General features: G+C 31.6%; 1 protein-coding gene across 2 annotated transcripts; it reads left to right on the top strand.

Annotated features, from left to right (window-relative positions):
* Nucleotides 1-15,929: 15,929 nt before the first annotated feature.
* Nucleotides 15,930-21,155, top strand: LOC126677229 (aspartic proteinase 36). Of its 2 annotated transcripts, XM_050371760.2 has the most exons (11): nucleotides 15,930-16,408; nucleotides 17,178-17,201; nucleotides 17,341-17,470; nucleotides 17,561-17,811; nucleotides 18,287-18,514; nucleotides 19,032-19,194; nucleotides 19,413-19,486; nucleotides 19,630-19,726; nucleotides 19,853-19,916; nucleotides 20,369-20,440; nucleotides 20,523-21,155. In XM_050371760.2, exons 1-11 carry the CDS (start codon nucleotides 16,176-16,178, stop codon nucleotides 20,693-20,695), a joined length of 1,509 nt encoding a protein of 502 aa, XP_050227717.1. In that variant the 5' UTR covers nucleotides 15,930-16,175; the 3' UTR covers nucleotides 20,696-21,155. The 2 variants fall into 2 exon arrangements, with proteins under 2 accessions (XP_050227717.1, XP_050227718.1); XM_050371761.2 differs by lacking the exon at nucleotides 17,178-17,201.
* The last annotated feature ends 1,209 nt before the right edge of the window (nucleotides 21,156-22,364 follow it).

Raw genomic sequence — 22,364 nt, 5'->3', positions numbered from 1 at the left:
GTTACTCTATTCTGACAATCCTTATGACGTATTTCTAGAACTTTCACTTCTCTAGTCATCTTACAAAATCGTATGCTTCGTCAATTCGTATCCTTCCTTTTTCTACTCCTGTATCCTTAAATACTGATATTGATAACGTTATATCTCCTTTAAATATCATTTGATATCCATCATTCGTATTACCATCTCTTTTGGCCTTCATACTTTTAATTTCTCCTCTTCAATTACGATTTTCTAATGCTACTTCGTTATCTCAATTATAAGAATAATCATATATATCCTTATATATATGTTACGTTTCTTTCGTCTTACACGACTCCCTGTCGTTCCATCCTTTACTCTTGTATAAAGATAATTGCTGTATCCTTAAATATCGCTAGTGTATCGCAGCGTATCTGTGTATGCTTCCCGATAATCACTCCTTTAGCTTCATTAGCCGAATTACAATAATTATTAACATGGCTTTATTCTTTTATTGGAGTTTCTTTCACAATTTTTATTCTTATTTAATAAGAATCTTTTATTCTTTGTCGCAGGGCTTTATATCCGAGTTTACTTACTAAACAAAACGATTTTAAAACTTCTTTTGGCTGCGCAGCTCTTTCTAAACCATTTTTCATAAATCATTTAAAATCGTTAGTACAATTGTTGCTCAGAGTGATGACATCTCTCATCACCAAGGAGTTGCTCAAAATCGCAGTTTCTTTTTTCCATTACAAAGATATGATGCATGATCTAAAATTTTAAAAATCATTCTTTTATGCATTTCTATCGTGGTTATGCAATGTCACATGCGACGCCTGAGCACAATTGTACCTTGAAAGATCATAAAAACTTTCAAAATCTTCATAAAATTGTAAGTCTTACTCTAGATTATACGCTCTGCGACTATTAACGGCTTCCTTTATACTTATTGAGTATATTTCAAATTTTTGTACTGCTGTAAAATTTTTGTATTGCTGTCATTTTCTGTCATTTACAGACTGTTCGTCTGTCACATCACTTCTCTCTCCATATCTCCGATAACTCAATTAAATTCATAATTCTTTATTACTGTAATTACCATATCCACTTCTGCAATATTCTATTCTACGTCGTATACAGATACAAGTGTTGATATTCCACATCGATTTCCCTTTATAATAATCTATCTTTCCCTTTACAATTTCTTGAACGTAACATAGGAATTACGTTCACTACAAATGTATTATGTAGTATATATTACATTACTATTTTTGTGAGTTATGTTTTATGTTCTTTTATTAGGCGCGTGAGTTTAACTACAACGCTTCCTATAAGTTCTCGCCTTCTAAGGTATTATCCTAAAGGCAAAACCTATTACTGACATTCTATTATGCAATGCAGCAAATATATCAACACAATAATACAAACACATAAACACAATTACGGAAAGCATATAAATTGCTAATACCTGGAGGTGCCTGACGCGGAACGTTAGGTTCCCTAATAACTACGCCAGTATGTCGGCCCCTAACTGTTCTACCTGAGTTTCGTCCCCCTCTCTGCACAAAGTAAGGGTTGGTTGTAGTTCTGGAGGACGTACTAACGTAATCTGGGTGGTACTCACGTCTAAAGTAATAAGGTCGTATCGGATCACCCGACCATTCATGCTCTGTTTCAATTCTACGGGCCATTGTGGTAAGCGTGCTGAAATGTTCGTCTACATGCTCATATAGCTCATCAAATTGAGGTCCTAAACCCCTGACATATCTGCGATTAATGGTCCTATTGTCTTCATTCAGATTAGGAACTCCCTCTGCCATCCGCAGAAAATCAGTAGAGTACGCTCCTACAGTTAACATCCCTCTAGAAAAAGAACGCATCTGCCTCCTAACCTGATTTAAGGCTATCTGCGCCTGACCGTTAGCTATGTCCGCATCTTCCCTCAAATGGCGGTATCTCCGCACACTTGACCAGAAATAGTCACCTCTGTATTCCTCGACATCTAATTCATCTAACTCTTCTTCTTCTTCAAACTCTTCTTCCAGAAGATTTTCCTCTTCTGCTTCTTCTTCCAATTCTTCTTCTGGATCCTCCTCAGGATCCTCCTCAGGGTCTTCCTCAGGATCTTCTTCAAGATCCTCTTCCGGATCTTCCTCCGGTTCTTCTTCCTCTTCTTCGCTGTATTCAATCTCCGGCGAATGTTCTCTAACTCTGTTTCTGGAAGAACTACCTATCTCTGACACAGACATAAAACCATTTTGATATATTTCTGGTGATGTTCCATTATCTGCGTGGAATCCATTCTGATGGACCCCAGATGGCTCGCCTACTCCATTATGAAACCCGTTTTGAAATATAGGAGGCGCTTCCTCCCGTTCTTCCTCAGCATGCGACTGAGCTCCGTTTTGCCCAGACATGCTGAAAAGAAACAATTTCGAACGTAAGCGACCATCTGAGCCCATTTCACACGCAATTCCAAAATCAGCTTTATGTAATGCTGTAAACATTTAGCATTTAGTCCAACTGCACGTAATTCGCAAGCAGATAATCACTTAACAATCGCAGCGCGAGTAGTAAATACTTAACCCTCTCAATTGTTCATAATTTGCAAACATGTAACCACCTTCTAAATCTTAACATAAGAAACAATTATTTAGTCGTCTTAGTCGTCCGTATGAACAGATACTATTCACTTACTAACTTAATAATCCTGGTTCGCGCGCGTAATGCCACATACTACTAATGCACGCATAACACAATTACAGATAACCACGGTCTGACTCTTGCTGCAGTAGTTCCTAGGTATACTCACTGACAAATACTCCCAGTCAAACAGATAATCAGACAAATCTAGCAGTGGTAACTAGACCAACTGCTCTCAAACAAACATTGAAACAAACTTGCAGTGGTAACTGGACCAAACTGCTCTGATACCAACTTTGTCACGACCCAAACTATTGAGCCGCGACCGGCGCTAGGGAACGGGAGTGGTAGCTCCGGAACCCGTAGCAAGCCTTAAATCACTATTAATTTTTCGCAAATATAAAATAAACAAATAACAACAAACAACGGAAGCCAATACTCGTATATAACATATTACCAGATATACACACTAACTGTTTAAAAACCTCGCGGGCTCTAGTTACCGTACCCTGTACGAACTGGCCTCGCGGTACTATACACAGCAGTTAGTGTCTCAAACTGTCACACCGGCATCTGGGGCCGTGGATCATATACAAACACGTAGCCTATCAAAAACATATAAACAAAGACAACAGTCGATATGTACAATCAAAATAAAACTGCTGACTAGGCTACTATTCTGCTGACACCGGACCACTACTGCAGCATTAACAGAAGTCATAAACTAACAAATACAGATGACTTCTGCACTCCAAAATTGGTCTCTAGCTAAGTCCACAAGCTAAGCACCTGAAAGACATCAAAGGTGAGGGGTCAGTATTTGGGGAAATACTGAGTGAGTTTGCATTTACTAACGGTATTAATATAAAAACATAGCATCGCATCTCAAGAAAATATTAATGTAAAACATATAAACAGGTATTTGATCCGTACGAAACTAATATCCTAGCATGCGACACATCTTCCCGAATAATCATATATCATTCAATCCAAACGTAAATATCAATTGCGAGTCCAACTCGCTGGTGGCCCAGCCACTAGATACGGGGACTTCCAGGCTACACCGTAGCCGAGTTCACTCTGCGTATCTAAATCATATACCCAATCGTAAATATCAATCGCGAGTCTAACTCGCTGGTGGCCCAGCCACATAAATTTTATAATCATCAACAGCTCCCAGCTGTGTCAAGTCGTTTCTTAAATGCAAATATACTAGACTGACTCGATACTGGTGATCACACAGCCTATTGACACCCAATAGGTAGCTAGTTTCATCGGATCGCATACTAGTTCTTATATACAGAAATTAAATAAACGTATAACATTCAATCAAATCATATAACATGCGATGCGTAAAAACAGTGTACGTATTTATATAAAATAACTTTATATATAATACACGAAAGTAAAGTGCAACTCACAGTGACCGCAAACCAAGAAATGATATGATCGATCTGATGGTATGCCCCCGCTAGTCCGCTTCTACTGACTCCACTATTCGCTGACACGTCTGATAAATTGTTTATGATTAGACGTGCACTTCATACTTTAATACGTATAATATTTTCATAATTTAAATATTGGTTTCATTCTTGGTATTACTCTCGTATTCAGAAACTCTTAGTCGTGTCCACGACGTATTACATACTACTCCTTGTATCCGAGAGTTATATAATTCTCTTAATACTTTACATTATCGTTATTTGCGTAAAACGTCGAGCTAAGTCTATTTTAGTCCCTCGGACAAAAGTCCGTTTTAGTCCCTCATGGAATACGCGTCTGCACAAGGTGGTGTGCGTTCGCACACCATGGGTGTGCGTTCGCACACTGTAGGTGTGCGTTCGCACACCTTCACTGGTGTGCGTTCGCACACCACTGGTGTGCGTTCGCACACCATCACAGGTGTGCGTTCGCACACCACGGGTGTGCGATCGCACACCACGTGCGATCTGCACGCAGTCCCCGGAAACATCGTTTCCGGGCTTCCCGTCGTGCTATCACTTGCCACACACACCAACCACTTCGTTTCCGACAAAACCCGTAACTTTGTTTCTCCAAAAACGTTAAAAATCGAGTTTAAATCAATCATTCCAATTCCTAAACTAAAACAGCCTATAACTTGCTTTTAGCACCAAAAATCCAAAACTTTACCTTGAAATGAAGCTCAAGATCAGTAGAGGATTGAATTCCGAAGAGATTGCCGCGAAAATCACGTGAATCGGACGTCGTACGGAGAAACGGCGGCGAAACGACGAAAATCGATCGACTGAAGCTTCTGGACTCTGATTCTTCTTCTTCATTCATAATTCCTTAAATATATATGATTTGGTTAAAAGCTCACTTGAGTCCTTGTTCTTTTTGTTTCTTATCATTTATCTTTTAAACTTTTCTTCTTACGATTTAGTCCATAGCTAAATCGTTAAACTCTTTTATTACGACTTATACGTATTATTTATATCCGATAAATAATACGAAGTTCGATATTAACACTTTCCCGTCAAACTTATAAATTTCCATTTTTGACATAAAGTGGCTAAATTACCACTTTGGTCCCTGCTCTTTATTTTGGGCTTTTCTTGACATTTTTTTCCTTTTAATTCCAATTCTAACTTTAGAATTGAAATATAACCTTGATTTCCACATAACTAATTTCCCAAAACCGACCTACTTGAAACTTATTTACTTTATCTTTTCAGAAATTCTTCTAATATTGCCACTCTGGCGAATCAAAATTAGACACGTGGTCCAATTAGCTAATTAATTATTTTGGGGTATTACAGGTTCGATGACCAAACCAACCGACACTCTCTCCTAATTATAGTTGCATTCAACGTTCATTTATGTCTAAAATTACATTGTTCGAGTTGAGTTGATCTACGAATTATTTTAGGTCTAATAACAAATCAAATCTAAATCTTTTCAATTTGTTGCCATTTTTACTGAAATTTTCAATTTTTATAACAATGTCCTAATTTCAACATTTTATTTTACATAACAAAAACCAGTTTTAAAAACTGAAAATAACCAACCAGGGTGGATTTTTGCACGAAAAGACATTTTCATCCACACACATGGCATCCAAGTCAGCAAGATGTAATTGTAAAAAAAATCCAATTTTTTTTTATGAATAGTTGCAATTTAAACTAAATTTTTTAATTTTGGTATGTTCTAATTTTAATATCTCGCTGCATTTATAGCAAAAAAATTCAATGAATTTAATATTTTCAATCTTTCACCTTATTACATACTTATTTGCTTTATTTAGCATTTCTTTAATCTTCAAATTTGTACTTTTTTTTACTTCAAACATCAAAAGTTAGTGAATTTAGCAAAATTTAACGCTATTTTTGATATTTTTTTAAATTATAAGTTAGAATTTGAAATTATGAAAAAAAATGGATTTTTTTTTTGGCAAAAGCACCAAAAAGAGCAGAACTTGCTATAAACCCAGAAAAACAATTCAGCAAAAGCTGATACAAGCTAAGGAAAAAGCTGACTACTGCAACAACACAAAACAAAACTTAAAAGAAAGGCACAAGCTAAGGAAAGCAGGGACTAATAAATACAACCAATTATGCTTCTAATGCAGTCCTCAGCTCTAGTCCTCTTTGAGTTGAAAATCAAATCATTCCTGGCTCTCCATATAAAGTACACAGTTGCTGTAAAAGCTAACCTCCTTCTTCTAGATTCATTAGATCTGCCATTAGCCCTCCTGGAGAAGAAGCAGACCTCTCTATTCCAGGACATAATCTCTCTATTAATCCCCATTCTGTTCAGCACATTTCTCCAAATCTCATTAGAGAAGCTACAATCAAAGAACAAATGCTCTCTAGTTTCACCATTCACATTGCAGAGACTACACTTATCATCAGTAATGACTTGCCACTTCTTCAACTTGTCTTTAGAAAAATGGATTTTGTTAATTATGAAGTTGGTATATAAATTTAACTAAAAATTTGGACAATTTAATTGACTAGAAAAAATGCCTAGAATTGGAGCAAAATGATAAAATGGGAACAATATTATAAAAATTAAAAAGTTTGATTTAAATTGTAATTTGATTTTTTTTATATAATCAGAATTTGTTGACAGAAATGTCTGTGAATGAGACAGTCATTTCACGCAAAAGCCCACAGTGGCATGCCACCCTGAGTGGTCAAATTTTGTTTTCAAAATTAATCATTATTATAATAAAATGTTGAAATTATAATATTATTATAAAAATAAAATTATTGATTAAAATCACAACAATTTTAAAAAAAATAAATTTGCTTTGCTATTAGAATATTTTTGGTATAGGATTCATGAGATCTTTTAAGCGGGTCAGTTATGATACAACACTTTTAAACCTTTTATATTTGGATTGATTCCCACTCGAGCAGTGTGGGTCTCTTACGGAAAGCAAACTCCGATCCTAAATTTTAAACGGCTGTATACATAAATACGGTTCGAATCCACGACTTCACTTAAATTAGAACAATGTCTTATCAACTCATCTGTGTCTTGGAGTTGTTCTGCTATTACACCATTAATTTATATAGATTGAGGTTCAATTATTAAACTAATTTATGTTTAACATAAGTTGAATTGTTAAGCTTAAAAGTTAAAAGTGAAACTTGTAATAAAGCGGTAGTGTTTAAAAGTGAACGATTATGGCATCCTACCTCGAAAACTAGGTGTTTAAGATGAAATTAATTTAATATTCTACTGGTAAAAGTTTAAGGGGTGGCAAGGTAGTACTTCCTCTGTTTTTTTTTAATTATTCATATCTAATAAAACACAAATATTAAAAAAGTGATTAAAATTTTATATAAATAATAAAATAATCTTGTTTAAATATATTAAAAATCCGGCTTATCATCACTCACTGTCACTGACTTTAGGACCTCCAATAACGAACGTCAGCAAGTTTCATTTTCGATCACAAAACTCCATGAACTTTGATTTCAAACTCACGAATGTCTTTTTGCTCTTTCATCTGTCGCAAAAAAAAAATTGAGCGTGGTGATGGCGGATATTCAAGATGGTTTCGTGCAGGTGTGTAGTGGTAGGTGAGTGGGTGTTGATTTTAAGTTTGGTTGAATGATTTTAAGTTTGGTTGAATGATTTTAGGTTTGGTTGGATTAGGTGGTTTTAAATTTGATTTTGTTGGGTTGGACGAATTAGATTTTTTTTCTTTGGTTTTACACATGTTTAGGGATATTTTAGTCATTTTTTGGACAAAAAAACATTCGTGAGTTTGAAATCGAAGTTTAGAGAGTTTTGTGTTCGAAAATGAAATTAGGAATATTCGTGATCCGAGGTCCTAGTTAGGAATGGTGGGTGATTTTAAGCCTAAAAGTATATATGTTAATAAATGTTCTCTCTATTTCACTAACTAAATTAAAAAAACAACAATAAAAAATTCAAAATTTATTAAAATTTATAATCAACAAATATTTTACTCCCTCTGTCCCAATAGAGTTGTCCATTTTGCTTTTATCACACAGTTTAATAAAAGCAATTATCGTTTATAGGTTTTATAAAATTTTCCTTACTTTTTTTATCATACCCCTATTAAATATAGGGTCCACTTTCAATTTACTCATTAGTGAATTTTAAATAGGGATAATATAGGAAAATTAAGTGTAAAAATTATTTACTTTTTAAAAGTGAACAAAATTTTTGGACAAAAAAAATTCTCAAAGTGGACAACTCTATTGGAACGGAGGGAGTAAATAATTTTTTTAAAAGACAAGGAAACAGAGGAAGTAGTTTTTAGGAGGAATTGATGGAGATATTTCATATTGAACATTTTTCTAATAAATAAAGTAGTTTATAAATACAATTCTTGCTATATTTTAAATTGATTGGAATTTTGGAACAATTAATTTGCCAAACTCATTTGGGGTTTTTTATTTTCTTCGGAATTTTTTGTACTTCAACTTTGTATTACTTGATTTTTATTTGTTTTTCAATTTTTCTGCTTTTTTATGTGATTGGAGGGACTGGAACAAACTAAAACAGAACCTGAAAATTAAAAAATAAATAAGTAAAAGAATTAAGTGATATAAAATTAAAATATAAGAACCTCTGTTAAAAAAAATTATACTAGTATAAGAACCTCAAAATAAATTTAGCCCAGTTAATTTAGGAATAACTTGATGGTGGGAATTGCCTGCTGCAAACATAAAACTTGATTCATTCTAATTTTAAGTTAATTGTTCTCCATTCCATAATTATGTCTCTTACCTTAAATGCAAGAAGCAAATTTCATAACCCCGATGAAGAGAGAACGCCTATGCCTTTTAAGGAAAATGTTATGAAATAAAGATGGCTACGAGCCAGATTGAACCGTTTGGTCCGGTTAAATATGGTTTGGAATCTGTCAAATACTGAACCGGGTCTAAACCGACACAACCAAAAGAAAGCCATATTCAGATTGGTTTAATATCTTTTAAAACCGTAACCGCCAGTTTTGATTTCAAACCATGTGAATTTTAAAACATATCATACCATATTTATTTAATATATAACTCTAACTATATAAAGTATTATTTGGAATCAATTTGACATAAAATCACTATTTTTACACGTTTTTTTCATTTTAATCACGTTTTTTAAAAGTTGTCATATAAATTTACCACCTTTCATTTTTTTCTTTGCAAATCTCATTGATGTAAAAATTCGATGTATTTTCTATTGATTCGACAGCCAGAATCGACAAAAAAAGGAAGAGGAAGTTTTTCTTTCAATTAAGACATTGGTCAGATTAGGATATTTATTTGGGAAGGAGAAGACACACAATTTTTATATTGGTGATAGATTTGTAAAAAAATGAAAATTGATGAATTTATATGACAACTTTGAAAATACGTGATTGAACTGAAAACTCATATAAAGATGGTGATCTTTTTTATGGAATTAACCCTATTATTTTTTTATTTTTAGTATATTTTATTTTTTATTCTTTTTAATATTAACAGTTAATTTTATTTTTTTATAACAATATATGACTATATTTACTATCTTCAAGTAACTAATTAACAAAATTTAAGATTAATTAAATAGATTTTTTTAGTTGAAGTATAGTTAATCACTTGAATTAAATTTAGTAAAAAAATTATTTATGAGACCGCTAAAATTGGAGCTAGAACCGGAACCGTGTGGATTTACAAACCGTAGCGACCCCTACCATGAAGCGCCAAACAACAAATTTGCACCAGAGCCTTTCAGTTTTTCTACTCAAATTAAATAAAAAAATAGCATTATTTGTATTGATGGATCTTGGACGAACAAAATTCATGATGTGAAAATTCCTCGTTTTTAAAAATTTTCATTTAATATTCTATTTTAGGTGGAAAAATTAATCCTTATTTCTTTATAAATGATGGAATATTTTAAAGGGTTATAGTTATCGTATGTTCTCACCTTTAACATTTTTTTTCGATTTAAGCACAATCTAAAAAGCGTCTTACCTCGTATTCCAATCTTTTCAAACTTTTCATCTTATAGTCTAGTTCACATTTTATGCGTTATTTTTCGTAGAAATAATATTGTTTTCGGCCATTTGAATGACCAGAACGATAAAATGAAAAATTGAAATATATGATAACACGTTATATAATGCTTAAATCGAATTAAAGGAAAAAATAGGAATATAAAATAACTTTAATCTTATTTTAAAATGTAATTTATTCTTAAAATGTATTCATGGATTTATAAATTTTATACACAATTCAGATGGTACAATTTATAAATTTTATATATTTTATAAATTTTATAAATTTTCAATTGAAGCAGTGCTTAACGTTTTAATTTTAGAATTGTATATGAATAAAAAATTACCATAATTTTACCTCTCTAAATGTCAAGCATGCAACTATGTATATGTAGAGAATTTTTTTTCAATCGTCAGTTATTATTGTCTTCGATTATTTTTTATTTTCAGTCACTATTTTTGTTTTATGTCTCCTTTTCTTTTCTTAGATATTCAATATTATTTTTTCTTATTATATTTTTTATGTTTACTTTTACTTTTATTTTTAACAAATTATATTTGTGCGGGTTAGGAATTGAATTAATAAAAATTAAACAAATATGATTTTAACATGGGAGGATATGGTAGTCATCATCACATTGCCAACCTTAAAACATATACTATGTGTGTTTTATGCATAATTTCTCAATTTAAAAAAGAAAAAAGATGTTTTCTTCTTTCAAAGAGACAACCCTTCTTTCTCTACCAAAGCTGGATTCTTCATTTTAAATTTGTGAACATGGAATGAGACCTTTGAACTACAAAGGGGGGAATAGATTTTATGATTTTATTTGAAAAAACAATGTTCTATAAACAAAGAGAGGCCCCATACAAAGTAATCTTACTCTAATCCTATAAAATGGATCGTACATTATAAGTAACTAAACTTTTAAATTATTTCAAAAAGGATATCGAATATTAATTGATTTTTTGAAGTTACTAAATTTTAGTTTTTGTTTTATATTTTTTTTTTCGAATTTATTATACTTAGTGGCCATCTAATTTAAAAATATTTATCACGTTAGCAAACACAATCAATTTATATATTTTATTTAAAAATGAATACTAGCTTACGTTGGGGTATAATCAGATTGTTGACGTGATACATATTTATCGTCAAAATTAGACAAAAAATACATTTTCAAATAAAAATTGAAGTTTGATAAGCTCAAAAAAAAGTTTGATATTTGTTTTGAAATAACTTAAAAATTTAGTGACCTCTAATGCATTAACCTTATAAAATGAATGTTTCAGGTTATTATATATATATTTATAAATTTTATCATATATTTTTTTGACAAAATGTTAAATTGACTCTAAAGTTTTAGATTTTATGAAAATATATAACTATTTTAGGACATTTTGAACGAAGAGAATATTAATTAAACAAACTGTAATTGATATTGAAGTTGTACTCTGGCATAACTACTCACAGGTGAGCTCGTGCGCCGTTTTGATTAAAAATCATCAGAAGTGTAATTTTTTTTAATATAAAGTCCCGATTTTAAGCTCCGCCATAGTTGGTACGAAAAAAAATCGTCAATTAGGGTTACTTCTCTCATACTAATAATTTTTTTTATGACTGACTTGATATATTTCAAAATCTCGAGGTTGATTTTTTTTTTTTAGAAAAATGAAGGGAAAAATATTTAACATGTAAATTATTCCTTTTTTTTTCCGTTAATGTTGCTTTTTCTTGTTGGCAAAACTTGTGAAAACACATTAGGGATAAAGAAATAGTAACCAAACGGCTACAATAATTATTAGATACAAGAAACGGCCGGGGGATTAACAAGAAAGCCTGTTAATTAAATAATTGATGTAAACAAAATATTGATAATGTAATGATTTCTTTAAAGTGTTGCATAATTCATCAGAAAAACATCCTAAAATCCGCAATGCTACAGGCAATAAGTAATCTATAAAAAAATCAAGATAACTGCAAACCATAAAAACTGTTTATTTGAGTAATTAGAGGGTCATATAATGAAAAAAGAATAAACACAGCTTTTAAATTTATATCTCAAGATCAAATATGTTTATTTGAATTTTTGAATCAGTTAGACCAAGAATTTATATATGCAGGATTAAATAAGTCACTTAAGTCAACTAGATTTCCAAAATTGGCATTTTGCGTTCAAATAAAACCACATTTGAGATACTTAATTTAAAGAGAAAACAACAAAAATGCCAAAAATTGGGTTCCAATTACACTAATTGCCATTTAACTCATTTATTTTACATTCATATCACAAAACATCAAAACTTTACATTCATGCCATCCCAATTAGAAAAAAACATGTGGTCATTCTTTCTCTTTCCCACGTGGTCTTTTTTTCTCTCTCATGTGTCCCCTTTCTCTTTCTTATCACGTGGTCCCCCCCTTTTTTCTCTCTCATGTGTTTCTCTCTCTCTCTCTTGCCATGTGGTCCCCCTTTCTCATACACACACCATATGCCTAAATAATTTATTTATATTACATAAATTTTAAAAATAATATTACTTTTAATTCTAAAAATTTAAATTTATTAATTTTTAAAAAATAGATAAATACACAAATAATACAATTTTTATAAATTATTTAATTTTCACGCCATGTATAATTATATATTATGATGTATCTATCATGTATAAATATATATTATGATGTATCTATAAAGTACATTTTAAAAATGTTTATATCATGTATAAAATATGTATCGAAAAATGTATAAATATATAAATGAACCTATCGAATTAGTCGGTTGGTTCAATTAAATTGATAAAAAATTAAAACTAAAAAGTTTAATTAATTCGGTTAATTAAACTCTAATTTACTACATATAATTCATTTTTTTCATCAATTTTTTTTGGAAAAGATAAACTAATTCACTTACGCGTCTTTTAACTATTTATTTTTTAAATAATAAATTAATAATTATCTGATATTTCTGAGATGTATCGAAAATGAATCAAATATGTATCAAAAATGAATCAAACATGTATCAAAAATGAATCAAATATGTATCGCAAAATGTTCATATATATATATATATATATATATATATATATATATAACATGTAATAAAACAAAAAAAATATAAAAATAAGAAAAAAATATTTTGAACGATGGAATATATATCAAATATGTATCGGAGATGCATCGTACCGGGAATGTATCGAAGATGTATCAAATATGTATCAGAAATGTATCAAATATGTATCGAAAAATGTATCAAATATGTATCAGAGTTGTATCAAATATATCTCCAGCATTTTTGTAAATATTTTTTCTAGTATTTTGAATATTTTTTAATTGTTTGACAGTATTTTTATAAATATTTTTCCGAATAGTTTTAAAAAGCTTCTATTCATAATAAATGAAAAATAAAATAAAAAATAAACATATGAAAAACATAATTATAAAAGTTTTGTAGCTTTTAAATTAATTAACATGTCTTCTCCAACTATTTTTGTTTCGGAAAGTCAATGTGACATCTCATGTTTCTCATTTTCAATCATGCTCCCTTAAGCCGGGCATGATTGACATAAAAATTTACAAAATGTTAGAATGAGATATTGAGTAAAAATAAAATGGCGAAATTAAATATTTTATCAATAAAAAATCTGTTCAGATTTAGGCTCAAGTTCAACGTTATTGACTCCAACCTTTTGAGTCAATGTCCATGTGCAGTGCATCATCATTAGCCAACTTAAAATAAAAAAATACAACTACTTAATTAATTTTATAAAATAATGGTTAAATATGCTTTTTAGTTTTTTTAATTACTGCTATTAATTATGTTACATAGGACTTCAGCCTTTCTTGTTTCTTAATTACTGCTCTTAATTAAGCTACATATACCTTTTAATTTCTTGAATGATGAATAGCCTTATGAGGTCTTAAAGAGATGGAGTTGGTTGTGTGAATATATAAAAGGTGATGTGGCAGTAGCAGTGCACGAGTGTGGTGTGCAGGAAAAGGAAAAGAGAGTGGGGGAAGTCAATTAATGAGAATGGATTTTGGACACATGTAGATTTGAGGGTGATGGTATTAAATGAAAACTAAATAGGTTTTGTGCTATTAATTGAAATAATATGGTAACAAAGAAATAAATCTAACTAAGATGGCAATTGGTGAAAAGTAATTGTGAATTATGACTTTTCTTGTTATTTTCTCTAATTTAAATTAAAATAATTTTAAGTCTATTTTATTAAAAAAATTAAAATAGATTTATTTGACATTAAAATACAAATCTCAAATTTAATTAATTTAAAAAAATTAAAATAAAATTATTTAGACGAGTTGACACTTTATTCGTCCTATAACAGAAAACAGATTTTTATCTTTTTTAATTTTGGTTGAATTTTTATAATCGAATGTAATCAGCCAGTGGCTGGTCAAGAGAGGCGGGCTTAATACGCACCGTATAGAGCTTTACTTTTAAGATGTGAAAGACAGACAGACAGACCAAAGCTGCCAAGTCGGAGCCTGCCACGCCAATAGCTGCAGTATAACAAACATCCATCCTTCACATTTTCTGTATTTATTAGCTATATAGTTTTTCATATTAGTCAAAATTACCCTCGCAACACCTCAAGAAATATAAAGAACAAAATATTACTACCTCCGTTCTTTTTTAGTTGTCCATTTAGCCAATATTGCACATAATAAGATAATGCTCTTTTTGTCTTGATTTATAAAAAGAAATACTAATATAACCCTATTAGTTAATAAATGCCTTTTAAATTAAAACATAAAGTCATTTATTAGGTATGGATAAATTTGGAAGATAATAGCTAAAATAACATTGAAATCCTAAATGGACAACTAATTAGAAATAAATATATTTTGCTAAATGGACAACTAAAAAAGAACGGAGGTAGTATATCATACTCCATTATATTATCCAGAACTCATTTTTTTACACTCTTATAAACTACAAGATAATTTAATGGTGAAATTATTGAAATAGTTTGAATTTTCTCAGCTCGTATTTTGTTTTTGAATCGGCCACCGTAAATAGGTTTACACCTATTAAATATTAGTAACTCTTATCACCATCAATGCATTAGTTTTTCTTATTCATTATAAAATAAATTAAAATTTAATGTATTTATAATTTTAACACAAAAAATTAATTTTAACAATTTAAAATATACATTATTAATTTTTTATAATTTAAAATATCGAATTGTTCAATATAAAATGCTGATGAAAACAGTCTCTAAATAGTATTTTAAATTGTAAAAATAAATAAAATATTTTAAAAATTAAAATAACAAATAAAAAATTCGGATAAAATGCACTAAAATTTAATTTGTTACAATTAATTTAAAATAAATTAGTCTTATTTTGGGACAAAAAGGCACATAAATTATCAGTGGATTGATCAAGGTAATAAAATTGAAATGAGTATTCAAAAAAATTTATGATGAGATTACATTTTAAATGCTATTTTTATTATAATAAATATTCTAATTAAGATGTATATGAGATAAAATTTAACTAATTTTATACTATTAATTATTAATATAATATAACTGTTTTGTGATTGATATAAATTTATATATTAATTGTTTCATATAGTAAACACAGATTTCATTTTTATTAAATATTAAACTATCACTCTATATATCTCCACTTTAAATAAAATACCATTCTATATATCCTCAAAATAATTAGTTTCTTCTAAAGAAAATAAAGTCATAAAAATTATATTGATAGAAAATAGTATAAAACTGATGATTTAGAAAAGATATTCTTTAAAAATAATTATGAGAATACACTCTTTGTCATTTAAGCTCTATCTATCTCTCACACTATATAAATTAAGCAATTAAAACTCTTAATCAAATTTGAAACATCTTTTTACTTGCTTAATCACACACACCATCACCACCTCCTCAACCTCCGTTCTCCTGTCTTGTTCCTTTGTCTCTCTCTGTCTCCCTCCGCTTCTCAATGCACAACAAAGGAAAAAACAACAGTTATAATCACCACCGCCACCGCCACCCTGATCTCATTCTTTACTAACAGAACTCGCCCACTTGAAGAAACTTGTTAAAGATGCAGTTTTTCTTGCCATTCTTGATCTTATTTTTATCATTTCTTGTGAATTTATCTGGTGTTAAGTGTGCTGCAGTTCTTTCTCTTGAAAGGGTTTTTCCTTTGAACCATTCTTTGGACGTTGAGCTACTCAGAGCTCGTGACCATCTTAGGAATGCTCGGTTCTTGCAGGGTTTTGTTGGGGGTGTTGTTGACTTCTCTGTTCAAGGCACTTCTGATCCTTTTCTTGTCGGGTAAATTTCTTTGATTTGGTTTAGTTTTCTTTAATTATTTGCATTCATGGTTTGTTGAGTTCTTGTGGTTCTTGTTCAGCTGTGCTTGTTTTAAGTTCCTTTTTGTTTCTACTTGCTTTATAAATGCTATTTCTTGAATTTCCTTTGATGGGTTTTCTAAAATATGGTAAATTGAGTTCAAAGGTTTTCATTTTCTTTGATGGGTTTTGTGAAATATGGTGAATTGAGTTCAAGGTTTTGTTTTTCCCATTTCTTTGTTGGACTAGCATGTATGGAATATGATTTTTTAATTCATATGTGTGCATGTGGATTATTCATTACTAAGGCATAGTTTTTTCTTTTTGATGAAAAGAAGAGAGATTGGGCATAGTTGTTTGTTGATTGAGTGTGTTTGAAATAATCATTAAATGCAAGATTTCAATTCCATTTAGTCACTCAATTCTTATCTTTCAAACAGTGCATAGTTGCTAATATGAGATTATTTCGACATTAAGAAATCAAGAAATTCTAAAAGAGCTGAAGTGCAAAAAGTCGAATGATTTTTGTGAAATTAAGTAAATTCTTATGTAAGTTTTATTCCAAAAGAAGTGTAATTCTTTTCATATATAAGAAAACTAGAAGGAAAATGAAGAATGAAGCTTGAAATTATATAGACTTTGATTTTAGTCAATCTAAAGTTGGTTTTATTTATATTTAAATTGTATGCTACAATTGTTATTGACTTATTCTGTTTTTGCTGTTCTTTCTTTGGATGCCCTTTGTGAATCAGGGTCACTGGATCTTCAGCGCTCTTGTAATATACCTGTCTTGGTCTCACTTCAGTTTTAATGGCGTTTCACTCTCTTTAGGATGAGACTGGTTAACATTGTTGTATTACTTATTATAGGCATTGACTTTATTCTTCAATTTTCTTTTTATTTGTGTTGTTTTAGACTGTATTTCACAAGAGTAAAGCTGGGAACTCCTCCAAGAGAGTTCAATGTGCAGATTGATACAGGAAGCGACGTCCTGTGGGTTACCTGTAGTACCTGTAGTAATTGCCCAAAAACCAGTGGCTTAGGAGTAAGTCCTATTACTAACCCTGTCACTAGCCGTTGTTCCGAATGAATGGTTATTGAAAAACCAAAGTTCACTTTATATTGTGTTTTGCAGGTTCAGCTCAATAACTTCGATACCACAAGCTCATCAACTGCTGGGCTAGTACCATGTTCACACCCTATTTGTACTTCACAATTTCAAACAACAGCAACTCAGTGCCCTCCTCAGAGTAATCAGTGCAGTTATGCATTCCAATATGGAGACGGAAGTGGGACATCGGGTTTTTATGTTTCTGATACATTTTATTTTGATGCTGTATTGGGGGAGTCTATGACAGCTAATTCTTCAGCTGCCGTTGTATTCGGGTAAGCCTTACTCCAACTCGTATGAGTATGGGAAATATGAAGGTGAAGAGGACTAGAACAATAAATTTCTGGTTAAGAAAAGTGATAGATGGTGTCAGGACATACTCAATTCAATTTTTCCTTCAATAAGATAGACATTTAGGAATTAGCTTGATCACTAGTTATACAGTAATGAACATTGAAATGTAACACATAACCGATCCAATGATTTTTAAAGGTAAGAACTATTGCATTAAGTATGATATGCCAAATCAACTAAAAAGTCATATCTAGTGTTATCCTGTGGCATCTTTGTTCGGGTTATTTGACAATGTTGAAAATGATAATCTGCTGGCTTCAAATGCCCTGAAAAAAAAGTGAAATGTTTCTTTTGCTTACTTTTCTCCCGTCTTTGTTTTATTTTACATTTTTTTTACTTTTTATTTATCTTTTGTTACTTGAAGCTTATTGTTCTAGATGGTGGTGTTGGAAACAGATGTAGCACCTTCCAATCTGGGGACTTAACTAAGTCGGACAAAGCAATTGATGGGATATTTGGATTTGGCCAAGGTGATCTCTCTGTTATATCACAGTTGTCATCCCATGGGATAACACCTCGAGTGTTCTCTCATTGCTTGAAAGGAGACGGCAGTGGTGGAGGCATATTGGTTCTTGGTGAAATTTTGGAGCCAGGCATAGTGTATACTCCCCTAGTGCCATCACAGTATGTCATTTTACTTCAAACTCTTACATTCTCCAACATCCTTCTTTGCCATAAAAACTGTGACATAATTGTGAAGATTTGAGTTCTCATATTACATTTACCTGGGGTAACATTTTATGCTTATATCATATATTCTGCATGCCATTAACATTTTTTTTTAAGAAACGTGGAATTTTCAGTAATTCCCCACCAAATTTAGGATTTAGTTGAATATAGTTGAGTACTCAAGTCATATCTTCCACAATGAAGATCTTGCTGATGCCTCAGTTACTTATATGATGGTATTATTGTAGATTAGGATGCATTTAATCAAATGTAGGTGGGTAGGCGCTTTACTGATATTCTTTTGCTGGTTGTGAATTAGGATATTCGACTCTCTGTCAGTGATCATTTATGCATGACATTCATTTTTGATGTGGAATGATGTTTACCGCGTGTGTTCCTTGCTGTTGCATTATTTAAGCATGCGATTCAGTGAATGTTTCAGTAAGATTAACTGTTTTCATAAAATTATCAGGCCGCATTATAATTTATATCTGCAGAGCATTGCTGTCGGTGGACAATTGTTACCTATTGATCCAGCAGTATTTGCAACATCAGGTAATAGAGGAACTATTATCGATACTGGAACAACCTTAGCTTATCTTGCGGAGGAAGCTTTTGATCCTTTTGTCAGTGCCGTAAGTAATATTTAGTTAATGCTCTTAATATTGTCTCTCATTTTATATATGATATTGCATTGTAAAGAGGGTGTGTTATTTTTGGTGAAAGAAAGACAATTTTTCAACACTCTCAATTAGATTATTTTGCTGAGCTTGCTGCAATCTTCTTAATAGTTATGAAATGTGGCGTTATAGTTGTTGAATTATACTTATAGCAAAACTTATGGTGTGTCCAGATAACTGCTGCAGTCTCACAATTCACTACTCCTACAATATCTAAAGGATCCCAGTGTTATCTAGTATCCAGCAGGTTTGTTCTTGATTGCTCCTTCTTTACTATAAAAAAAAAGCAAAAAAAATAACTGTTCATAGTCATGCTCGAATTCAGAAAAAAGATCATGAGGCTCTTTAACTCATAAGAGATTAAATAGATATAGGCTATTTCTTATGCAGTGTATCTTCAGTATTTCCTCCAGTCAGTTTAAACTTTGCTGGCGGAGCTACTATGCTGTTAAAACCAGAAGAATATCTCATGTTTATGTCTAATTATGTAAGTTTTATTTTCTTTGGCTTTTAGTTATTCCTTTTCCCCAAAATATTGAATCAGTCATGTTTATTTGGAGTATCTGGCATTAGAATTGCACAACTAAAATTGATCTTAATTTTCTTATTGCAGCCTGGTGCTACACTATGGTGCATTGGGTTTCAGAAGTTTCAAGGAGGAACAACAATTTTGGGAGGTAAGGAACTGGACTTAAATTCATTTTTATGAGTAGAAGATTAGTGTAAAATTAAGCAATCGCAGCCTGCTCCTTCCATTCCCAAAGTAGTCATACTGAATCAGCATTGCATATCGCCATGCATTTTGTGATTTCTTCCTTTTTGTCGGGTTACAGTGTTGCTCTGGGAGCGTGCATGCATTTTGTGATTTTGTTTCTTCGTAACATTAGGAGAGTCTTCCTTCCAAAAGGAATTGTATAACTTTACGAGTTGGGTTTGCAACAAAATGTTTGGTTCCTTTCTTCTTTTCCCATGTTTAAGTCTTGTCTGCTGTATATGCTGAGCGGCTAAAACCGCTCACCTACTCTCTACTTTTCCAGTGCAAGGAAAACATTTAGATTTGGAGATGCTTTCCTGTATCTTCCGAAATGCTTCAAGTCTGTTCATCTTTTTCTGATTCTGTATTTTGCAGATCTTGTTCTGAAAGACAAGATTTTTGTATATGATCTGGCTCATCAACGGATCGGATGGACCAATTATGACTGTAATTACTGTTTCTCCTTACTCTCTAGTACATGTTACTTCTAATTATCAATCTGTTTCTGATCTTTGTTCTTATGTGGCAGGCTCCTCATCTGTGAATGTCTCCGTAACTTCGAGTAAGGACTTCATCAATGCAGGACAACTAATGAGCAGCTCGTCAAGAGACATGCTCATCAAGCTGCTACCTCTAAGCATTTTGGCTCTCCTAATACACACGCTCATTAGCATTCATGCATTTCCAAATTTTGTAACTTAAACCACAGGTTCGCAATTTAATTCTTTACTCTGTTAGAATTGGTTAGCCAGCATATTATTTTATAGTGGCCGGCTAGGCATGTACTAGACTACGGCCTAGAGTTTTCATCTGTCATATAGTTCTGATTGCTGGCTATTGGGGCATCTTCGATTCTACAAATGGAAAGATTCAAACGAATTCATGTAAAGAGCCGTCCATCTCGAGCACCTGCCGAAATTGTAAATGCTTGTATTTTATGGGGTGTTGTATCATTGCATTGATGTTAATTAGAACAAATATTCTCTCCAAGGAGAGTAAAGATCTCCTTTGTTGACAAACAACTGTTGTGATAGCTATAGATACCTAAATTTTAGCGACCGATCGGTTCATATACTCGACCTTTTTAGTTCGGTGCAATTGTTGTAATACTAGGATAAATATCAGTAGCGTGAAATGAAATACATGGAAGTTTTGTTTTGAATTGCCATAAAATTTCTGTCTATGAATGTTGTTTGATGGAAATGAGCATGTACAGCATATTCTTTTGAGACTCTTTATTTTGGCTGCAAATGATGGCTGTGATGACAACTAGTGTGATTGGGATGCAACACTAAGGTTTTCATTTAGAAACTACCAATTCTGTGCATGTGGTCCACAGTCTAAATGCCAGTCCAGCGCTTATTTTTCACAAAATCCTTTTCATGCATTCACTGTAAATTCTCCTTGTCGAGCAGAAAGTAAAATCAAACCGAACTGGAAGTTTTAACGTAATTATAATGAGTAAATCGAACTGATCATTTTTAGTTCGGTTTTAATTTTTTAATCGGTTCGATTTGGTGCATGCTCCTAATGAAGAGATTAAAAATAGCCACATACTAAAAAAGAAGGTTGGAATACATTTTGTCCAATTGAGTTCCTAGCTTTTTATAGTAGTTGATGTAAGATGTCAAAGATTTCTCTAAACTAGGGGCCGGATTTGACCTTCTAAGGTATTGGTTGAACTCTAATTATTATTTTTCTTCTTTGAGAAAACAATAATTAAACTCAGACTAATCGTCATTCTGCAACAGAAAAAGATAGAATAATGTTTGAATAAAAGATCACTTTACCTCCTCAATTTGACATAAAATATCAAAAAAGTTCAAAACTAGAAAATCGGATCATTTTTATTCTAAACTTGTCAAAACTGGCTCAAACCCCCCCATATGTTGACGTGACATCTTAATTGGAGAGTAAATTTTATAAATATCATAATTTACTTTAATTAGTTATAATTAAACTCTAATTAATATATAATTAGACTCAATTAATTTAGGGGCCTTTTCGATTTTTTAAAAAAAACTCATTTTTTTGATTTCCCGCAAGGAGGAACTCCCTCTTCCTCGCCGGAAAGAGGAGTTGCCGCTCCTTGGTCTGTTTTTGAATCAAGAACAGATTATGTTCTTGTAAAGAACATCGATCTGTTCTTGAAGGAGGAACTGATGTTCCTCACCGGAGCAACAACTCCTCTTCCCTCGCCTGAAAAATTAATTTTTTTTGTTAAAATAGAAAATGAACAAAGGATCATTTTACCCCCCGAACTTGGCGCAAAGTATCAAAAACGTCCAAATTAGCGAAACAGGATCACTTTTACCCTGAACTTGTCAAATTTGGTACAAAAACCCCCCTCCCCACTCTCACCTAAGAGAGT

Source organism: Mercurialis annua, linkage group LG4 (assembly GCF_937616625.2).
Source record: "Mercurialis annua linkage group LG4, ddMerAnnu1.2, whole genome shotgun sequence".
NCBI lineage: Eukaryota > Viridiplantae > Streptophyta > Magnoliopsida > Malpighiales > Euphorbiaceae > Mercurialis > Mercurialis annua.
This window is presented reverse-complemented; position numbering and strand designations above follow the sequence as displayed.

Excerpts from the sequence above, each read along its gene's own strand:
- LOC126677229 (XM_050371760.2), top strand. The coding sequence starts at position 16,176 with ATGCAGTTTTTCTTGCCATTCTTGATCTTATTTTTATCATTTCTTGTG. Across the intron at positions 16,409-17,177 it reads TCTGATCCTTTTCTTGTCGG|GGTCACTGGATCTTCAGCGC; the intron begins GTAAATTTCTTT and ends TTTGTGAATCAG. Across the intron at positions 18,515-19,031 it reads ACTCCCCTAGTGCCATCACA|GCCGCATTATAATTTATATC; the intron begins GTATGTCATTTT and ends TAAAATTATCAG.